Raw genomic sequence first — 20,265 nt, forward strand, 5'->3', positions numbered from 1 at the left:
AAATAGTGGTTTTCATGCTCCCATCTCACTCTTTTTCTAATTAAATATTCCTTTTATAATTACAATTAAGAAAATAACTTTACCCCTATATATATATATATATATATATATATATATATATATATATATATATATATATATATATATATATATATATCATATCTTAGTATTATTTTCATTACCTTTCCTCTTATAGCTAATCTTCCTTTATATTAATTGTCCCAGTGATATGAACAAAATCTATGATTTCTGCATCTATTGTTAGTTTTCTATTACCATATATGATTACCAATAAAATATTTAATAAATAATATTTAAATACAACTTGTTTGTATTCTTTTGTAATCTCCATATAATAAATAAGCATCAATATACAGCTTCATGTTCTATATAAAGACATCACTGGAAGCCAGATAGGTAAAAATATAGAAATGATACTACAAGCAACTATGTAGAAACTTACATTTGTTCTACTCTTCAACAGATCTGATCTACTAAAATAATACAAACAAAAAGCAATTGAGATACATCCGCGGACGAATGACTGACGATATTTACTTATGGCTGGTAAATGCTTTAACTATCGATAGCATCTTCGGATCAAATTTCGTCTTCATCACTTATTAAAAAAAAACCGAAAGATTTATGTATGGCATAAGCCTACCAAAAAGGTACTAAGGACCAAGTCAATGCATCAGGATGTGAAACAGGACTGTAATCTGCAATTCTCCATTATGAAGAAGTTGGCTCTGTAGCAGGCTGTGGTGTATCTATCAGTTTTCATTGCTGCTGTTTCTTCAACATTGAGACTAACAAGACAAAACCTGGATAAAAGACCACAAGACTGTGGAATAAGATGTAGCCACTATAATATATACAATTAGGAGTAGTGTTCCAGTGACTTCATACACGACCTTGCTCTCATCATCTCCAAGGTAACTTTTGAAAGATTGTTGGATGCTGGATAATAGGAACAAACACCGACTTAGGATCTTTTTGAATTCAAGATGTGAACTTGCTGCTAGGAATTCCAACCTTCCAGACAAAATCTTGTGAAATTTTACTTGGGATTTCACCAAAAGCTTAAACAGAACCAGGTGAATTTAGATTAGCATAGACCAATGGCATAGGCTTTTATGTGCCATGTGCATCTTTATGTACTAATGCTCTGAGCCTCAACCTCAGCAACCACTTCCTCATCAGTTGTCTGCATGGAAATTATTTCCTCCTGTGTATCTTTGCTTGAGATTTCATCTTTGTAACTTTTGTTATTTGTATCAGCCTGTGTCAGTTTCTCTTTGACCTTGATCATCAGCTCTTCCCGGACAACTTCATTTTCAGCAAAATAACGTTTTAAGGCATCTTTACCATGGAAATTTTGACCATTTAAGCAGTAATATGCAACCCCTGTTTTTGTAATGAACTGATGCTTGCAGCCTAACTCTATAACCTCCGAGTCACGGCTTATCCCTTTGCCAAATTCAAGTTCAAGCTGCACTTCCTTGAAAGGAGGAGCATGCTTGTTCTTCACAATTTTTACCATGATCTGGGTACCTAAAACCTGCCAAATAACCAAGACATGTTTTCATTGCAAGATAAAACACAACTTTTTTCATCAAGTACTTCATCAAACCAATTTTACAAAGGAGCTCTGTAAGAAAATATAATTTTAGCACCTAAAAACCCACCAGTGAAATACTGTAGAGAATCTAGAGATAACATCATAATCAATCAAGAAAATAGGAGTGAGTACTAAAAAACTAAAGTGGTCGTGATGTTTACTTCCACATCCAGGAGCATAAACTTGCATGCATTTACATTTCGAATAAACTTTTATGTTAATTATTCCTCAAAATGAGAAATATCTCAATTATTAAAGATATCCCTAGAAACAAGGCATCCCATCAGGAACTTATGGATCCTATATATGTTCTGCAAAGCTTAAAAAAGGAAATTTGTCACATAGAGAAAAGAAAATTTTAAAGTCCTCCACATATCCTTTTTCTCTCATGCTTTCACTTCCTTCACTTTTAGATTTACTCTATTACTGCTCAAAGGTTCCATTGTATCATATTCAGAGGTATGTATTTTAATTTCTAGCTAAAATCTGTTCAACAGTGAAATATGCATCTGCCAAATTTGGGCCACATTAAAGGGTACCTTAAACATCGTAATGGAAAGAATTACTCAAAACCAACTCTATATAGCTAAGATGTGCCGATAAATTATTTTCTAAATCAGAAGTCATACCATGTTTAAAACTAGTATGTAGTTTACGTATTTACAAGTGAAGTTCTTCTTTATCGAACATCCATCTAAAACTTAAGGTCCAAATTTTCAACCATATTCACTAGGCATTCAATAAAAAAATCATATAAAGTTTAATTTTAAGGTCCAAAAGAGAATCATATATCTGAACCAAACTTTTGAGCTAAAATATTAAGGGTTAATTTTACCACACTGTAACATCATGCAGTGAACCACAGTCACGAACAATATCTACAAAATAACTAATTTATGTACCTGAAACATCCTGATTCACAAGTCATAAGAAAAATAAAAAGGTCAATTACCTCTTCACCTTTTTTAATGAGACCTGCTATTTTAGTATTTAATCGAACAGATGCATAAAACTTCAAGGCGTTGCCACCACAAGTAACTTCAGTTGGTCCTTTGAATCCTCCAAATGTGCTCAGCTTCGATCTCACCTATAAAAACAATAATTTAACTTCCATAACACAACTGAACTTTAGTGTTGAAACTTCAAAAAAATTGCACAAAATAATTCTTGCTTTCAAAGAGTAGTGAACATAACAATTTGGAATAAGTATTTCTCCAATTATACTTTACTAAAATGTTGTTGAACAATGTCCAACATCTGATATTCTTGTTCAAATGGATTTTGGATTCAAGGCCATAAGACCAATGTAAGAATTAAGAAATACATCATTAGTACAATATGCTTAAGATGACTAGACATTCTTTCCCTATCCACTAATGCTAGGAGGGGTGTGTTAGTTGGCACAATGAACCCCATAAACTTAATTCCTAGGCAGCCTTTGAGAACAGGTTCCATGTCAAACTCTACCGACCACCATTCAATGGATAGGCAGTGATCTTGAAATTCAAGAATTTCCCTTGTCTCATCAAGCTAGTTAATTTATTCACTTCAAAAATGAACAAACAAATACAATGTAGTTCACTTTTAATGTGATTTGAATCAACAATCCGCAACATGAGCTGAACAATGTTTCTGATTAACAGGATAAAATTAGTTTGCAGGCTGTTTTCCATTCATCATCCTTTGGAATTATAGATTTCCCTTATAGCCATCATCCTCCTAACCCTGCCTTATTGACATATACCAAGTTCTCAAGCCATTTCTTCTGCTGACTCCTCATTACACTTGCAAGTTGTCTTAGTGGAAGGTTAGTTTGCCTAGAAAAAGGAGATACGATATCTGTTAGAATCGAATAATGAATAGTGAGCCAAATTAGTCAAGGCACCAAAATGATAATTAAACACCAATAAAACTCAAATGTTTATATTGTTTAGACTTTAGAATATAAACAATTTATGACATATGAGACACTTCCAACTCCAATTTATCTAGCCAACTCTTGAAACTCTTAACTATGTGAGACTAAACTTTATCTTATCTTATGACAAATTTAGCATATTTTCCTTTCACAACATTTTCCTCTTTCTTGTCTGAATGCTCGTCTCCTCTTTCTCCTATTTGATGAGTGAGGCTTGTCTTCCCCTCCATACATGAACCTCATTTTTCTCAAACTTTTTTTTAGAGAGTTGTTGAATGATCTAGGTCAGATGCATTTATTAACTTCACTAAGTGCAGTACCTGCTGTTGTAAAACTCTATTCATTCTAGCATAGTTAAAAGCGCTAGGCATCCAAAGGCACCACAATCCAAAAATGCCCGAGGCACTAGGTGCTCACTCAAGCGAAACGAGACGCTCTCAAATATTATAATTTAAAAATTATATATCATGATTAATAAAAAATAAACTAAATAAAAAATTGTTTTAGTAGCGAAAATGAAAAAATAAAATACTAAAACACATCAAACTTCCATTCATTTAAAGTACCAAACTATATTGTCCATATTCAATATCAAAATGATAAAATAAAATAAGATTAACATCAAAGATCATTAAAATCCAGTTCATCATCTTCAATCTTGTCACCATCTAAAGTTGCAACCAAGGATTTTAATAACGTTCTGTATCGCCTGATATGAGCGGTACGTACCGGTCCGCCAGCAAACCGGTACGTGGACCGCCCGCTACTAGGCGGTATCAGGCTTTTGGCTCTGTATCGGGCGATACAGGACTGTATCGGGGGTAACGATCGAAATTTCGACGTTACCGACCTGTATCGGTTGATATCAAGTGATAACGAGAGAAATAAAGCCCTCGCGGAAGAAGAAGTTGCCTCCCTCCGACCTTGACTCCTCTGCTTTTGGTCCCGACCTCCCTCGCCAACCTCGTCGTCAAGAATCGCAGCCACTTGAAGAAGCCCTCGCGGAAGAAGAAGCTGCCTCCCTCCAACCTTGACTCCTCCGCTTCTGGTCCCAATCTCCCTTGCTGACCACATTGTCAAGAACCGCGACCGATTGAAGAAGCCCTCGCGGAAGAAGAAGCTGCCTCCTTCCGACTTTGACGACTCCGCTTCTGGTCCTGACCTCCCTCGCCGACCTTGTCATCAAGAACCATGGCCACTTGAAGAAACCCTTGCGGAAGAAGAAGCTGCCTCCCTCTGACCTTGACTCCTCTGCTTCTAATCTCATCATAACTCCTCTCATAGCGACATCGTTGGACGATGGAACTCGACCCAGAGCCGCCTTTGTAAACCACCTTCGTCGTCGCTCATTTCTATTGAGGATGTCGAACTCAAAGGGTTTTATACCCTTTTTTAGGCGTACCGCTTGATACCCTGTACCGTACCATACCGAGCAAAGCTCGGTACACCGGTATGGTACGAAGTTAAAAAGTTTTGGCTGCAACAACAATCCAAAACACTAAAAAGTAGCACTAATCACTACAGTAATAGCAATAATAATCAACATTTTACAAATGATTCACTACAGCAGGCAGGCAGCTATTCTAAGTTTAAATTGACAAACAGCAAGGAAGTGGCAGCGGTGAATGGGGAAGAAGGCAGCAGTGAACGGGGAAGAGGGACGAGGCTGTAGGATGGCTGCGGTGAATGGGGAAGAAGGCAGTGATGAATGGGGAAGAAGGAAGAGGCTATAGGAGGGCTGCAGTGAAGGGGGAAGAAGGCAGCAGTGAAAGGGGAAGAAGGCAGTGATAAACCGGGAAGAGGGAGGGGAAGAAGGAAGAGGGAAGAGACTGCAGTGAACGTAGGAGGGCTGTGGTGAACGAGGAAGAAGGTAGGAGGGAGGAGGAGAAGCCGCTGCCAAAGGGAGGAGAGATATACCGGGAGGGGGGAGAAGCCGCTGCCAGAGGAAGACGTTGTCGCTAGCGTCGCTGCTGGAGGAAGATGTCACTGCTGTCGAAGGAAGACGCTGTCATTGCCGTTGCTGCAGTCGTTCGGTGATGGGAGGAACTCCGCAGCCGTGCAGAAACGAGGGCTAATTACAGGTTACCCCATGCAACTAGCTACCTTTAACATCCTGGTCCCTACGCTTTAAATAGTTACATTGACATCCCTATAGTTATGGAAGTGAAACAACTAGGTCCATTTATTCTAACGACGTCAGTTTACCAACGAAAACACGAAAATAAAGGCAAAAAATATAATTTTAACGTTCTAGTTGGTGATGGCGGATGGTGGCACTGCTGACGTCGATGCCAACGCAGTTGCCGAGTCTTTCATCACTCTGCATCTGCAATGGCGCTCTGTCACCACGGAATCAAAGTCCGTTGCCAAAGCCATCACGGAGATCTGCCGCCTATCAAAGCAGGACCCAAAGATGTGTGTTCCCCTCGCTGACACCGACACTAACACCGTGCGCCTCCTTACTGCCCACCTCCTCAACAACCACTACCACCACTCGTCCACGGGCAAGGCCTAGCAGAACGCCGCCGCTCGCCTCCTCTCCCCCATCATTGCCCAGCACACGACTGCAACTCTTTACAACCTCCTCTTCGTTGAAGCGTATCGCTCCATTATTGCCCTCGTCGAGGGTTCTGGAGAGTGGGTAGGGGAGCCAACTGCAAGGTCTTGATACTTTCGAGACTGGCACCGATGACTCCATGCCGCAAATGCCACTTTGTGACGGAGCCGCAGGGTGCTCTGTCGTCGCTCTGCATCCACCACCTAGATGTTTTAGGGGTAATATGTAATTAGTCCCATAAACGAAATGAGAAAGAGTTTCTGCATTGGGGCTGACGCATGGATAGGTCTCAATCGAACTCCGCAACCGTTGACTTTTAGATCTAATTGGTTCACTCGAACCAAATAAATTATTTGGTAATAAGTCCGCCCGAACCATTACAACCCAAAGATCTAGATTGTCAAGGTTACTACATATGGCCCAACTCTTAAACCTCTTAGCCATGTGGGACTATTCCTTAACCTTTCCCCCACAATGGCAATAGATAAACAATACCTTCCAATCTTAGACTCCACAGGTTGATTTTTGTGCGTTATGGACATGACCATTGAGCATTGCAGTAGGTGAGCTTTGTGTTATGAGACAATTGAGCAGTCAAGTGTATGTTGCACCTTAGTCCTGTTTAGAAGAGTTCAACAGAACAGATCTAAACAGGAAGAGAAATACATCACTTCAATTTACTTCCAGATAGACACTATGACAGTCCCAGAAAGAAAATTCCACCATATCATCCAAAAAACATGCTCAAAACTCATTTTAGATTTACCTGATTTACAAATAGCAAGATTGTCTGGGAGAGAGATAGAGAATGGCTCAACTTTCGAAGAGCTTGGCTCATCAGTCTTGCTTGAAGGGCCATATGCACATCTCCCATATCACCATCTAGCTCACTTTTAGGCACAAGAGCTGCCACCTGAAATTCAAATGAAAAGGTGGAAGAAACAAGAAAATGTTGATCAATCTGATCAAGTTAGCAAAAGAAAATAATATTCAACAAAAACACTACATGCGATGGCTAAGCATCACTCAGAAAATGTCACAATGATAGATGTTCATGACTTTATATATTAAAGAGTAATACCTACAGGAAAACAGTGCAACAGCAAATTTCAAGAAGTACCTTATCAGAAATGCTACAATAAAAAAGAACTAATTTCCTAATATTACTGATAGTGATAGCTAACTACATGAAATGCCACCTTCACCATGTTCCACCCAAAGATCACCACCCAGCTCACTTGATCTAGGGCTAAGGTTGTCATCACTGCTAAAACCAACATGCCACAATGAATCATGGACATATTCATCAGTAGGGAATGTGTGAATATCATCTTATAGTTTAATAATAATACACTAGCATATGTACAATGTCAGCATCTTACCCTCATGTGACATCATTAAACTCGGGTGATGCTCCTAACCTGAAGCTTTCCATTCTGCCAAACATCAAGTGGGATATGTCTAAAAGTTATTTGATGGCCTTAAGATGAGTATACCTACAAAAAAATTCCAATTCATCCACTTTTCTGCTATCAAATGCAAGGTATTCATGACACCTTATTTCTGCATTTCAATGATGATAAACAACAAAAAGAACTTGCTTAAACTCATGAAGCTTAATAACTTAAGCATTCTCACCCACTAACAATCAAAGGTTGCACCACATTTGAAACATTTTGATCACCATTGTGTCATGTTTAACTGAATTTTTCTTATTCAGATGCATGTTCATGTCATTGATTTTGGTCTTAACACCTAAATAAATTTGTAGGGGTATCCAAATTACTCCTTTACTATCCAAATAAAGCTTCTTACTTTCATCTAAAGTTCATGCAATAGAAGAGAGTTCTCATGATCCTGCTTTCTTGATTTGTTCCCAAACTCATTATTTTTGACTACTGTGAGACTTTAACCTGACTGGAATGCAAAATCATTTTACATCAGATGTAAGTAAATTTTAGAATCAAATTAAGCAAACAGAAATCGTGCATATTGCAAAGTAGGGCAGAACCAGGTACTAAAATTTGAAAACTATACATAAGAACCATACTACAGAAGGAAGAAGAATGAAAGCCTAAGTGGTAAACAGAAGTTATAAATCCCTCTACCTACACTGTCCACAACCACAACATCAACAGCACCACTTCGGATCAGAGTGTCCACAAGATTAAGTGCCTGCTCACCACAATCTGGCTGTGAGAGGAGTAGGTTTTCAGTTTTAACACCTATGGACTCTGCCAATGATGGATCCAGAGCATGCTCAGCATCTACAAAAGCACAGTAACCTGTGGAAGAGAAACAGAGAAGTACTATAAAAAAATACTGAAATATAAATAACTTAAAGATCTAATGACCTGCAAGTAGGGAAAGGTCAAGGGATTTTGATTTGTTTTCACCTTTAAATTGTTAAACAAGTACACTAAGAGATCAAAGCATGACATGGTAGCCGAAGTTACCTCCATTCTTTTGTGACTCAGCAATCACATGCAGAGCAAGAGTTGTTTTCCCAGAAGCCTCTGAGCCATAAATTTCCACAACACGTCCCTGTTAATGTGTAATAAGATAAATAAACTGATGGGTGATCTAAGATACAGGGTGGGAGTTGACCCCTCCAGAATGAGGGACCAGCTAAAATAAGTTAAATAACAATATGATATTTATTGTACTATTTGAAAATTGGAACACTCGGCATCCATCATAAACATCTGTATGCACAAACAAGATAATCGAAAGGAAACAAACAATCAAGCAATAAGAAGATTATTAAAATGTGATTCAATAACAGAACCATGACCGACAAGTCCTAGCTAATGTCACCGAGTGAAACTACATTTGTATTGTTGTATGGTTTTGGGGTTTCAAGTCCTACCACAAGAACAAGTTTTAGAAAATCCAACAAAGATGACACAACAAAGAGGGAAGAACCCAGGAAACATTTTCTTCAAAAAGGTTAGCAGTAAGAAAATGGAACAGCATGATAATCTCAGTTAAGTCTAGCCCCAAGAACAATCTGACATGAAAATCAAGCAAACAAACTCAAAGAACATTTCAAAAGATCCGCTATGCTGTGTCTTAGGACTAAGAAAAATGGAACGGCATGAGACAATAAATTATGTCTAGACACAAGAAGGCATCATTTCACATTTGTACCCATTACCTATTTATTCAAAGATAATCCTTCACACATCCCAATTTTGGCCATCTTTTATCTTGATATATCCAAACAGCGACATACGCTAAACATCAATAAAGTTATATATAGCAAATATTTAAATCTCGATCTAATATTTGTTTGAGTAATATACCAAACTGATATAATACCAGTATAGTGAACGGTTTTAAAAAATAAATATTAATTGGTAACAATCTATATGATCCAATAGTGCTCTTTGTTCAGATCGATAAATATTGGTCAGTGCTGAAACCATGGTGTATATATAGCAAGGTTCGCTGTACCGTACCGTACCGGCATTTCGACTCGGGCTGGGTACGGTATGGTACCGGTGTACCGGGTGGTACATCAGGGCGTACCGAATATTTTTTTTATTTTTATACTGTAGCAGCACTATAGTATAACACTGTAGCACTGTAGCGGTACCGGACGGTCCACGTACCAGTAATCTGTCGGACCGGTACATACCGCCCAGTACAGGCGGTACGCTTCGGTACGACAGACCTTGATATATAGCATGCTTAAAGATTCTTGAATGTTATGTAAAATCTAGAATAAACATCAAATTGCATTTACTGTATCATTACATTAATCTTTTTAAGTGTGAGGTGGTTTGTAATTTCAGACAAATGTATGTTGAGTCCTCTTTTTGCAGAGAGGGGTGGTGATATAAATAGACTTTTGAGTCTTATCAAGCCTGCATATGTCTCCAGTAGAGTTCAAGTTACTTTAGATAGAAACTTTCTAATTAAGCAATTTGCACGAACAAGCCCATAGCTTTCCATAATGCCACAAACAAGCACCTTCTGGAAAATTGCAAAAATCTGGCCTAGATCTTCTAAAACCCTAAGATAGCAATTCTTTGTTTGGTAGCAGACCACTAATGTTTTCCAGAACCACGAACTAGTTTGCAGCAAGTGGAGGATTTGAAAAGAGCCCTCATCTATGAAATTACCTCTTTTCTTTCTCCTTTCCACCTCCTAATCTTGAGGTTTTCTTCCTCCCCTAGCACATGGACACAGCCAAAAAGGCAAAAACAACTCCTCATCATTCCCATCAACAAATTAGCACCTATCATCATCAGAGACTCCACCACCACCTTCTGTTGGTGCAACCATCCTCATCCACACATTAGCACTTATTGTTGCTGCCACTGCTGCCACCATCACGGCCTCGTCGCATACAACAACCACCATGCCATCATTCTCCTCAATAACATCACCACTTATGCTTCTCAGGGTGTTGCTGCCACTGCCACCATCATCGCCACAATCTTCTCCTCACAATGACCATCACCATCACATACTCCACGTTCTTCTCATCATTGGCAATATCACTCTTGTCACCACCTTCGTGACACTAGTATTATCGTTAATACCTATGCCTCACATGGCGAGGCCCCAACCACCTTCTCCTCCTCACAAGCAATCACCACCGTGCATCCTCTGCATTCTCCTTTTGCTAACACCACTACCCTTCTCATCACCTTCATCTCTAATGGCATGTCCACCACCAACATTCTATGATTTGTTATAACATGGCATGGTATGCATTGAATATAAAACAGTATGCATCACTAAAATAAAGTATTCCAGTACTAGTTATATTCTAGCATGGTATGCGATAGCTATATCAGGACACAAGTAAATAAACCCTAGTATAGCATTAAGAAATTCAAACACAGTATTTTCAACAGAATCAAAAGACTTCTACTCCTATAATCTGTTATGAAAGATCATGGAATGCATAAGACATAACACGCTATGCATAACTGGTGCATAAATGACAAAATGGTATTAATAAATTATGACATGGCTAGTCGATTGAAACAACAAATTCTTACACTATTTCCTTAGGTATATTAGGATACAAGTAAACTAGCATGCACAAGACATTAAGGTAGTGAAGGGTAATTTACAATTATAATACTAATTTAACATGGATAATTTTTAATGAAACCAGAACATCTTTATCTAAAAGGAAATTCATAAAAGTAATCCAACTTTTGATGCAAATTTATGATATGAAACTTTTCGAGGGCTTTTGGCGAAATTATAGGTAAACCGAGGAGAAGAAACTCTTCACAAATGTAACACATACCTAATGCAAGAAGTGGGGCATACAATGTGTCCTCGGACAATAAAAGAGTTCTAGGATGATCTATGTACCAATGAATCTCAACTCTTTTTTCCCCAATGTAAATGTACACATAACGGCATATATCATAATTTAGATTCTGATGGAAATCAAATCCTAATTATTGTGCATATACATGTAAAGATATAGTACATATAATAAGTGTGCACGTCCAGATAGCTAGGCTACTTTCAATCCAATATCAGTTGGACTATCCACAGACCAGTAATCTGGTACATCTAAAGGAAAAGTAAGCTACTTGTATCATATTTAATCCTTTCTAAGTGTCAATAAGTCCGAGCCCAAGAAGTCTAAAAACCTAACTCGGTTTGAATTATGTCTCAGCTGTGAAAACAAGGTGGTTGAACTATTTTTTAAGTTATGATGCTCAGTTGGCACAGCCCTTACATCATCCTTGTTTTTTATCCTTTTTATAATCAAATTTTAGTCTGTTTCTACTGTAAAATTTCCTTAATCCAAGTTAGGACCTTCCGTATTTCACTTCAGACCTCAGTATCATGTAAGTGTCCTGATGGCACTAAAGCTGCAAAAAAAAAAAAAAAGAAACAAACGCGGGGCACCTTTATGTCTACTAGGCTATTACATGACAGATCTGCATCATTATTGAACTAATATCCAGAGCATGAACGGAAAAGGGAAATTTGGTTCTCAGCTTCTTGCTAGTTATTCAGAAATTCCAAAACTCAAAAGCAATAATCTAACCTAAACATGCAAGTCACATTTAGACAATACTTGCAAATAGAGGCCACATTTTTTAGATTATCTGGTACTATATTCAATAAACTAGAACAATAAAAAATGTTGCAGTGCACATTTTTTCTGTCAATCTATTGCAGAAAAAGACATTTGGAATCAGAAAAATCCATGATAAATGACCTCATTAAGAGGTTCTACTTGAGAACATGAGAAAAAATTCAATCAAGAACATCTTAAAAATCATTCCAGAACTAAATCTTAATTCTTAATGACCTTTGGAAGCCCACCAATGCCCAATGCTATATCCAGTGCAAAAGAGCCTGTTGAGACTACAGGAACTTCTCTAGGAGCATGCGAACGACCAAGCCACATGATTGCCCCTGTACCAAATTGAGCGGTTATTTGATCCAAGGCTTGTTGTAGAGCCAGGTCTTTCTTAGAAATATTATCCTCACCCGAACCACTTCCATTTGACTTTGATTTTCCTCCTCCTAGGAAAGAAAGAGTTGCAAGCTCGGTTCGTATCATCCAAAAGTTGAATAGCCAATTTTAAAAACAAATTAGACACCAACTAAGAAACGATAGGATAAGGAGGTCAAAAATATCACATTAATACCATTCTTGGAGTACAGATGATATTTGCCAAAGAAGAATACAACAGCTAGTTGTTTGACAATAAGCATGCAGATTTAATAAGTGATGAATCTAGCCTTACAACAGAAACAAACTTAAAGCTCCAAATTTTTATTTGCTGCAAAATTACTATATTCATGGTTTACTATTGGCTTGTCAATGAAACACCATCATAGAAGTATATAAATAGTAGAAAAACATCTCCCAACAATTGAATAAGGAACCACTTCTAGAGGGTGAGGATGAAACCATTAGACTAAAGTCTGGTCAGTGAAACTTTCTGTTTTACCAATCCTCTAACGCACCCCTGCAGTAATTTAGTTTCTGTGATCTTCATAGTTCCCAAAAAAGAAAAAAGAGAGTGAGAAAGAGAAAGACATACAAGAATGAAGGCATTGAATGCATGAATATGTGTCCATTCACCATCATACTCTAACAAGAAGCTCAATCAAATGATAGATACTGACAGCTGGTGGAAGCAGCTTCATCATCATATAGACAAAAATCGCAACATTAAAGGTGCTGGAACAGCTTTAGAAGACATGACAACCATTAAAAGTTGGGAGGGATAGAGAAAACAGTCTCCAACAGCAAAAAACAGCTAACTTGCCAACTCAAGTTAATGGATAAGTATCCCAATGCTAAGTAGTGTCAGGTGATATTGATCTCTTACAGAAATCATTGTTCACCTAAAGTAAGTATCAGCCTGAGGTTGAAGCTTCAAAACTGCTGTCTGCTATGCACTTCAACAGAAGCTGGCTTCTCAAGTGCAGAAAAAGGAACAAAAAATAATTTAATGATCACAAAAGACATAAGTGCACACATATACAGCCACAAAATTCTTCGCAAGTTCTCAATCTTCAGAGAAGGACCTAGGGATTAATAAGCACAAAAAACCAAATACGGAATCCAGTATAAGAAAATGTATCAGAGGTGAATGTTCTTGCGACACAACCTGCAAAAATATGAAGTTGAAAGTTTGACCATATAGCGACACACCTTTTGCCCAACATGAAATTAATTTAGCTAAAGGGATTCACCAAAACAAAATCAAATTAGGTCTATTGTTATATTGAAAAATTACGCATGCATTTTCAAATAAGGGTATAGAAAAAAAATGTTTCAGCACCTTTAGAAGAGAAATTGCATAACTGAAACAGAGTGCCCAACACTCCTTGTTTATAGACCTGTCAGGAGCAAGAAAATGGTACACAGTAAAAAAGGAAATTTAAAGTTTAAACAATATACCAAATGATAGAAGCCATGCTTAAAGCACATAAGAATTTGAAGATTTATACCTAATTTAACTTTTGTGAAATGAAAGGAATGTTTTACACATACAACAAGAAAGTCATTTATAGGTTTGAGGTAAGTCCCATATTCATCCATGGAATATTCTCTACAAGCCTTTTGATCTGTCTAGTATTCTAAAATATAAATATTAAAATGCAATGCCCAGTTGGTTATTGGCAAAGTTCGTGTGGCCACTGAAGAAAAGTTTTGTGCAAATTACATAGTTCATTTATATTATCAGAAATACGCAGACATATATAAGCACCCATATCAGACAACCAACACCAGTATCAAAAGTGTCAAACTTAATCTAGCAAAAATCAGTTTCTTTTAACCGTGGCACTAATATGGACTGTCATAGACTTATGATGGTTGCTAAAACCAACATAGCCATTTATGAAAAGTTCAAGTAATGAGCCAAAGGAACCATACAAGGAATTAAAAGGACCTTTACTCATACATGTACTATTTTAATTAAAAAAACCAAGATCAATCTGTCCCAGTAAACAAAAGGTGTAACTTGTCCAACAATACACAATGGAAAAAGCAAGTTTTAACAAAATGTAGACAACTCCATGGATAGTTCACCAAACAAAGTAGGATCGTTAGATGGGCTGATTACTACTAGTTCAAGCTTAATATTTTTTAACCACGTGTTAAAATTTTGAAATATTGTTTTAAGCGGACAATGAGTCTATTTGGTCGAGTCCTGGCATGGAAGACATCTAAAAGTCTAAACCTCAATAAAGATATCTCACAGAATTTCATGCATCCTTTCTTAGGGAAAAGGGAAGCTTAACTTCTAAAAGAGATAACCGAGAGCACTAGCAAAGATAAAAGAGTTACAACACCAATAGTATAACATTATAACCAGGTAAGAATGAAGAACACAATAAGTATTACTCAAAGAGACTCCCAAATGCTCCAAATGTTCAAGAGTGGCGATCACAAGCACCAGCAAAGGTAGAATAGTTAAAATGCCTACAATATAACACAAGGTATGCAATATCATACCGTACGGAGTTTTGACGTTCGTTGGGAACGGTACGATATTGTATACCGAGCGGTATATATATATAATTCGATGACGTCGCCTCGTTTATATATATATATATATAAATTAATAAATATATATTTATATATAAAGAGATTATATATATTTATATATATATATTTTTTATAAAAGGCGATGTCGCCTTTTCCTTCTCCCATACGGGGCAACGTCGCCTCATATATATATATATATATATATATATATATATATATATATATATATATATATATATATATATCGTTTCGTCCGGTAATGGACGGTCCGTGTACCGGTCAGCTGACGGACTGATACGTACCGCCCGTACCGAACGATATTATTCGAAATTGCATATCTTGATATAACATACAAAGTACACAAAGAGACTCTCAAAAGATCCAAAAATTCCCAAGTACCAAAAATAAAGTATAGTCTTGTCCTAAGTCGTGAACAATTGACCTTTAGATTTTACAAATTTACCTGATAACTCTATCAATTATCCAAAACTGTGAAGCCGCCTCTACTTTATACCTGACACGTCACAAAACTATGGACAGAGACTGAGCAGATTTCTCCAATTCAAATAGTTCTTCGATAATTATACACAAACCCATTCCAGATTATGTGTAAGCAGGTGTGAAGCACAAGGTCACTTTATCACATCCTTCAAGAACATGGAATTCTTTTCCCCTTCTGAAAGAGCCATATTGAACTCTCTTGAGTTATACCCCATGTTTCTCGTCTCCACACATACCTTCTCTGAAAGAGCACTTTGAAACTCTCTCGAGTTACAGAACCCTAAAATCCCCTGTTCCTCATCTCTTGCAAGCCCACTCTGATTCCTAGAGAAGAACCATCAAGAAATCCTCGTTTCCCCTTCTCAGAACACCTTTCCTTCTTTTAATTATCACTAACCCTTGAAATTACTATGGATACCAAAAGGTCATGATGATCCACCAGATGATCGACTTATTCATCAACCATGAACAAGCAAAACAACTCACGACTTCTTCAAATTAAACAATTTTCAAAAGGAAAAGAAAAAGAAGGCCAATCCATTTCTCAAAACCTGGACCCCTTAGAATCAAATTCGTTCTTGATAATTCGTTTCTCTCTCTTTCCAACAAGATGAGCAGAATAGTCCTCAACATCGGCAAGTCACTGACTAGATTATGCAGAATTACCGTATTCCTACTACCCATCAGCTTTGTTATGCTACCAAAAACCACTCCTTGCACACAAATGCAACAGAACAGAGAAATCCAAAAGAAGGAACATATATGTTCATAGTCTGATGCAAACATTAGAACGAAGAGGGAGCGAGAAGTGAAGAACCTCCGTTGAGAAGAGACATCGCTTTGGGGAAGCGATTCGGAGAAATCTCGCCATAGAGGAGAGAGTCGGAGTGCAGTAAGCGACTCCCGACTCCTTTTCTCTTCGGTTGGTATTGGTGGGCGAGATCACATCCGGCGGTGGTCGGACATACGTCGGACGGATTCAGACAATACCAGTCGTTGCCACGACACTAAGTTCTGGTTTTACGTGTATATTCATAAAACGCAAGAAAATAACATGTTTGCCACTATGTATATATACGTAACAATTAAAACTGCTGACGTACCCATTATACTACCTGTCTTGTAACTCGAGTTGGATGTGTCTTACGTTTGGGCCCCATGTGGAATGTCAAATTACGCGTACGTAGTTGCGTGAGTAGCTTCGAGTAGCAGTGTTCGAAACAATGATCCTCTCCTCAAGAAGGATACGCTTCTACCCAACGCGACGTACCTGTCTTGTGACTCGGATCAGGTTTTGTCTTATAGTTGGGCCCCACTGGAGCGGATAGCAATGTCAGAGAATGGGTAGATAGGTGCCGTGTAGGTAAAAGTCTCTCTCCCCATGTCGAAGCTTGAAAGGAACAATTTCCTGCCGTCGGCGGCATATTCGAGCCTCCAATCGGATCCAAGCAAGCATATTCATCTTGCTTCTCTCCCATTTCAGTCTTCGATCTGCATAAATAAGTGTATATATAGTGATGAATGAGACGAGCGTTGCTTTGATCCTTCGACCATGAGAGGGATGAACGGATTAGAGAGCTCTTCGTCTTTATCGCCGTCGTTATCGAGCCCTTACTTCCCCGTCTTGCACAACTACCCGCTGATCTCGGCCATCCTCGCCTTCGCCATCGCCCAATCCATCAAGGTCTTCACCACCTGGTATGTGACCTGCTACGTTTGCTCTCATTGAGATCCTTCGAGAATTGAGATCTTTGGACTCTTCAGTGCCTTTTTCTGGCTTCTATTATCTTGATCTGGACTTCGGGCATGCTTCGTTCTAGAAAGCTTAGTTCTTGACCGGGCTTGGTTTGGCTGAGGAGTTCGATGCCGCAATTTTCTAGCCGTGTATCTGTACTGCTTAGATATTATGTTATATAGATCAAAGAGAGGACCTTTAGGCGTTCCCTGATGGTAATTGTTGCTTTTGTATGATTGCTCAATGATTGATTCATCAAAGCAAAAATTTAACGGAGGAAGAGAAACAGAACAAGACTGATCGAGTACATGAATTACACCGAAATAATACCACTGGTCTACTGGGTTTCAATAATAGCACCAAACAAGAATTTCATTCCATGATTGTAGTTTTTAAATTCATCTTTGGCGGCTCTGTATGAACAATTTGTATGATGGTTCTTCTAAGCATCGATGCTCGAAATAAAAGTCATTTGTATGGATAATCATTATTAGATTCACAGGTATAAGGAAAGACGCTGGGATGCCAAGCAGCTTATTGGATCTGGTGGGATGCCATCATCCCATTCAGCAACAGTGACAGCACTAGCAGTAGCTATTGGAATTCAAGATGGCTTGGGTAGTTCTGCTTTTGCTACAGCAACGATGTTTGCATCTGTGGTAAGTCCCACTTAGTTTTTCTTTTTTCATAAATATTGTAACTATAATCACTACATGTTGATGCTTTGATGGGATGATTACACAAATGAGCCACATGTGAATTTATATAAAACTTTACGTATTTTAATTGTATAAGATTTTCTATTATGGTATCCACATGTGAATTGCCAAAGTTCACATTTGTCATGTATCTCAAACCACATATTTGTTTCTTAATCTTTGGTCACTATGCAATTCCATGTGACATTATATTTAGTTGATTGTGGAATTATGTAGGATGTCTATGAGAAACTTCGACCCTTTGCTTTTAGATGCCAATGCTAAATAAAAAGTAGTGAAAGGATAAGGTTTTAATATTTTAACCAATTTCTTGATGCCGGAGTTGATCTTAAAGAGATAAAATTTCCTCATGAATTTGTCTTGAATCTGGAACTTGTGGCTTAACTTTATCCCGGTTTTGCCAAGGAAGCAATCCTTTTTTTACCTTGAATTGGTCAAAATATGCTAAATTTCTTACCTTGTATTCCATACCTCCCTATCCATACCTAGCTATTGACTATGGTACACAACTTTCATTATTCACACATCACATGTGGATCGGTTATACCATAAAATGATAAACTTCTATTAACCTTCCCTTAACTGTTAAGATTTATATATTGGTATCAATGACCTTGCATTTTGACATTTCTCATGATTTGGCATTGACAATCAGATACAGTAAGTAGTGATCTGAACCTTCTAAGTATGGCCATAAAGAGGACATATAAATTACAAAATGTTAAATAAGAAATATCTGAATAATGGATATTCAAACTTCAAAGGAATATTATATTAAGAAGTTTCGGCATGTAGTCTATTCTATAAGGGTGTCTTAAAAGTTAAAACCATAAGTATATTTCCTTATTATTTCTTCTTCACCATCTTTCTCTTTCAATATGATTTCCTAGAAAGTTGTTTTATTGAAACCACATATGGATAAGACTATAAATCTAAAACTATTTGCAACTTCGCATATAGTCACCATTGTTTTGATTTATTTGTATCGTAGGACCTACATATCCATCCTTCAATGTCCAAGGAAAACTTCTCGTAGGGCCTTCTATTAATATTAGGTTATAAGCTTTCCTGCTACAACTGTTGTTCAATTTGAAAATCCTTGTTCCTCTTGTTATGCTTAATACTGGTATCTGAGCATGATCAGAAAATGCAACCATGTTAGTCATCCTTTGGTCAAAGGGCTCCGATATTAAAGTACCCACAGATTATTCTAGTGCAACACAAATTCAATGTTAGGTTTGTTGGGAGTTCATTTCTCCATAATCATACCACATCTGACATGAGTTTTCTGGTTTTATGTTAGTTTCATCATATTTAATTTCTATTATTTAATTTGTGGTTATATATAATATGTATGATTATGTTTGCCATCTAACTTTAACTCCATTTAAGAATAAGTTGTGTTTTATTACTTTAAGTTCCAAAGCAGCCTCTTGTATAAATTGAGGTGAACAATAAAAAAGGAGGGTGATAGTGCACCATTACTGCTTTTACGCCTTAAGAATGGAAGTATTCAGGTATCTTCTTATCGAACATATCCTAATTTCTAATGTCATTTGGCCATGTTTGACTTAGTTCATAACCATTTCTAGAAAATTATAGAAATTGGGCAAGTTTGCTGTCTTATGACCATTTCTTTTGAGAAGCACAAATTTATTTGCCATTCTCACATGGCCAACATGGTCCAGTGATTTCACTCAGTAATGACATTTTGGGTGCACCACTCACTGGCAGGTAATGTATGATGCTTTTGGTGTTCGACTGCATGCTGGAAAGCAGGCAGAGGTATGTAATAACATCATGGCTTTCAAAAGTTTCCTTTTCAGTATCCCTTGCGATCATAGTAATGTTAGGGCCAACATGATACAAAAAGTGGCCAGAGTCTCACTAACTTTGAGCTAGACTATAAGCATCTGTTAGTGCGCTGGTGCATGCTGGCTTTGTGAACTGGTGTTTTGATGTGGAGTTGTGAATGGCATAATTACATCCTACCTAAAATAAGAAAAGTTTTAAGAATTGTATTGGACACCAATATTGCTGATGTTCTGTCCAAGTTTACAATAATAATATGAGCCAATACACTTTCATCTTAATCTAAGTGCAAGTTAGGTGCTTGCATGTTGGTTTTTCCATAAATTTTTGCCCAAGATGTTTTATGTCGCAGTTTTAGATTTTATTGGATTTGTACTACTATCTTAATCAAGCTTGAAAACATG

General features: G+C 37.4%; 2 protein-coding genes across 6 annotated transcripts; one reads left to right on the forward strand and one right to left on the reverse strand.

Moving 5' to 3' along the window:
• Positions 1-416: 416 nt before the first annotated feature.
• Positions 417-16,597, reverse strand: LOC135666063 (DNA repair protein recA homolog 3, mitochondrial-like). Of its 5 annotated transcripts, XM_065177573.1 has the most exons (9): positions 16,413-16,597; positions 13,884-13,941; positions 12,577-12,612; positions 12,395-12,501; positions 8,553-8,640; positions 8,209-8,381; positions 6,863-7,009; positions 2,574-2,708; positions 417-1,561 (listed from the first exon to the last, which is right to left on the reverse strand). In XM_065177573.1, exons 1-9 carry the CDS (start codon positions 16,464-16,466, stop codon positions 1,154-1,156), a joined length of 1,206 nt encoding a protein of 401 aa, XP_065033645.1. In that variant the 5' UTR covers positions 16,467-16,597; the 3' UTR covers positions 417-1,153. The 5 variants fall into 5 exon arrangements, with proteins under 5 accessions (XP_065033645.1, XP_065033643.1, XP_065033647.1 ...); XM_065177571.1 differs by having other exon boundaries at positions 12,395-12,612; XM_065177575.1 differs by lacking the exon at positions 13,884-13,941 and having other exon boundaries at positions 16,413-16,594.
• Positions 16,598-16,972: 375 nt separating this feature from the next.
• Positions 16,973-19,966, forward strand: LOC135666064 (uncharacterized). Its single transcript, XM_065177576.1, has 3 exons — positions 16,973-17,293; positions 17,833-17,989; positions 19,784-19,966. Exons 1-3 carry the CDS (start codon positions 17,148-17,150, stop codon positions 19,949-19,951), a joined length of 471 nt encoding a protein of 156 aa, XP_065033648.1. The 5' UTR covers positions 16,973-17,147; the 3' UTR covers positions 19,952-19,966.
• Positions 19,967-20,265: the final 299 nt, after the last annotated feature.

This window comes from Musa acuminata, unplaced genomic scaffold (genome assembly GCF_036884655.1).
Source record: "Musa acuminata AAA Group cultivar baxijiao unplaced genomic scaffold, Cavendish_Baxijiao_AAA HiC_scaffold_1071, whole genome shotgun sequence".
Classification (NCBI taxonomy): Eukaryota; Viridiplantae; Streptophyta; class Magnoliopsida; order Zingiberales; family Musaceae; genus Musa; species Musa acuminata.

Coding starts and splice junctions, on each gene's coding strand:
- LOC135666063 (XM_065177571.1), bottom strand. CDS start 16,466: ATGGCGAGATTTCTCCGAATCGCTTCCCCAAAGCGATGTCTCTTCTCA. Junction 12,613..13,883: donor ATGCAATTTCTCTTCTAAAG/GTGCTGAAACAT, acceptor TTTCTTTCCTAG/GAGGAGGAAAATCAAAGTCA. Junction 8,641..12,394: donor GCATTGGTGGGCTTCCAAAG/GTCATTAAGAAT, acceptor ACACATTAACAG/GGACGTGTTGTGGAAATTTA.
- LOC135666064 (XM_065177576.1), top strand. CDS start 17,148: ATGAGAGGGATGAACGGATTAGAGAGCTCTTCGTCTTTATCGCCGTCG. Junction 17,294..17,832: donor ATCAAGGTCTTCACCACCTG/GTATGTGACCTG, acceptor TTAGATTCACAG/GTATAAGGAAAGACGCTGGG. Junction 17,990..19,783: donor CAACGATGTTTGCATCTGTG/GTAAGTCCCACT, acceptor ACTCACTGGCAG/GTAATGTATGATGCTTTTGG.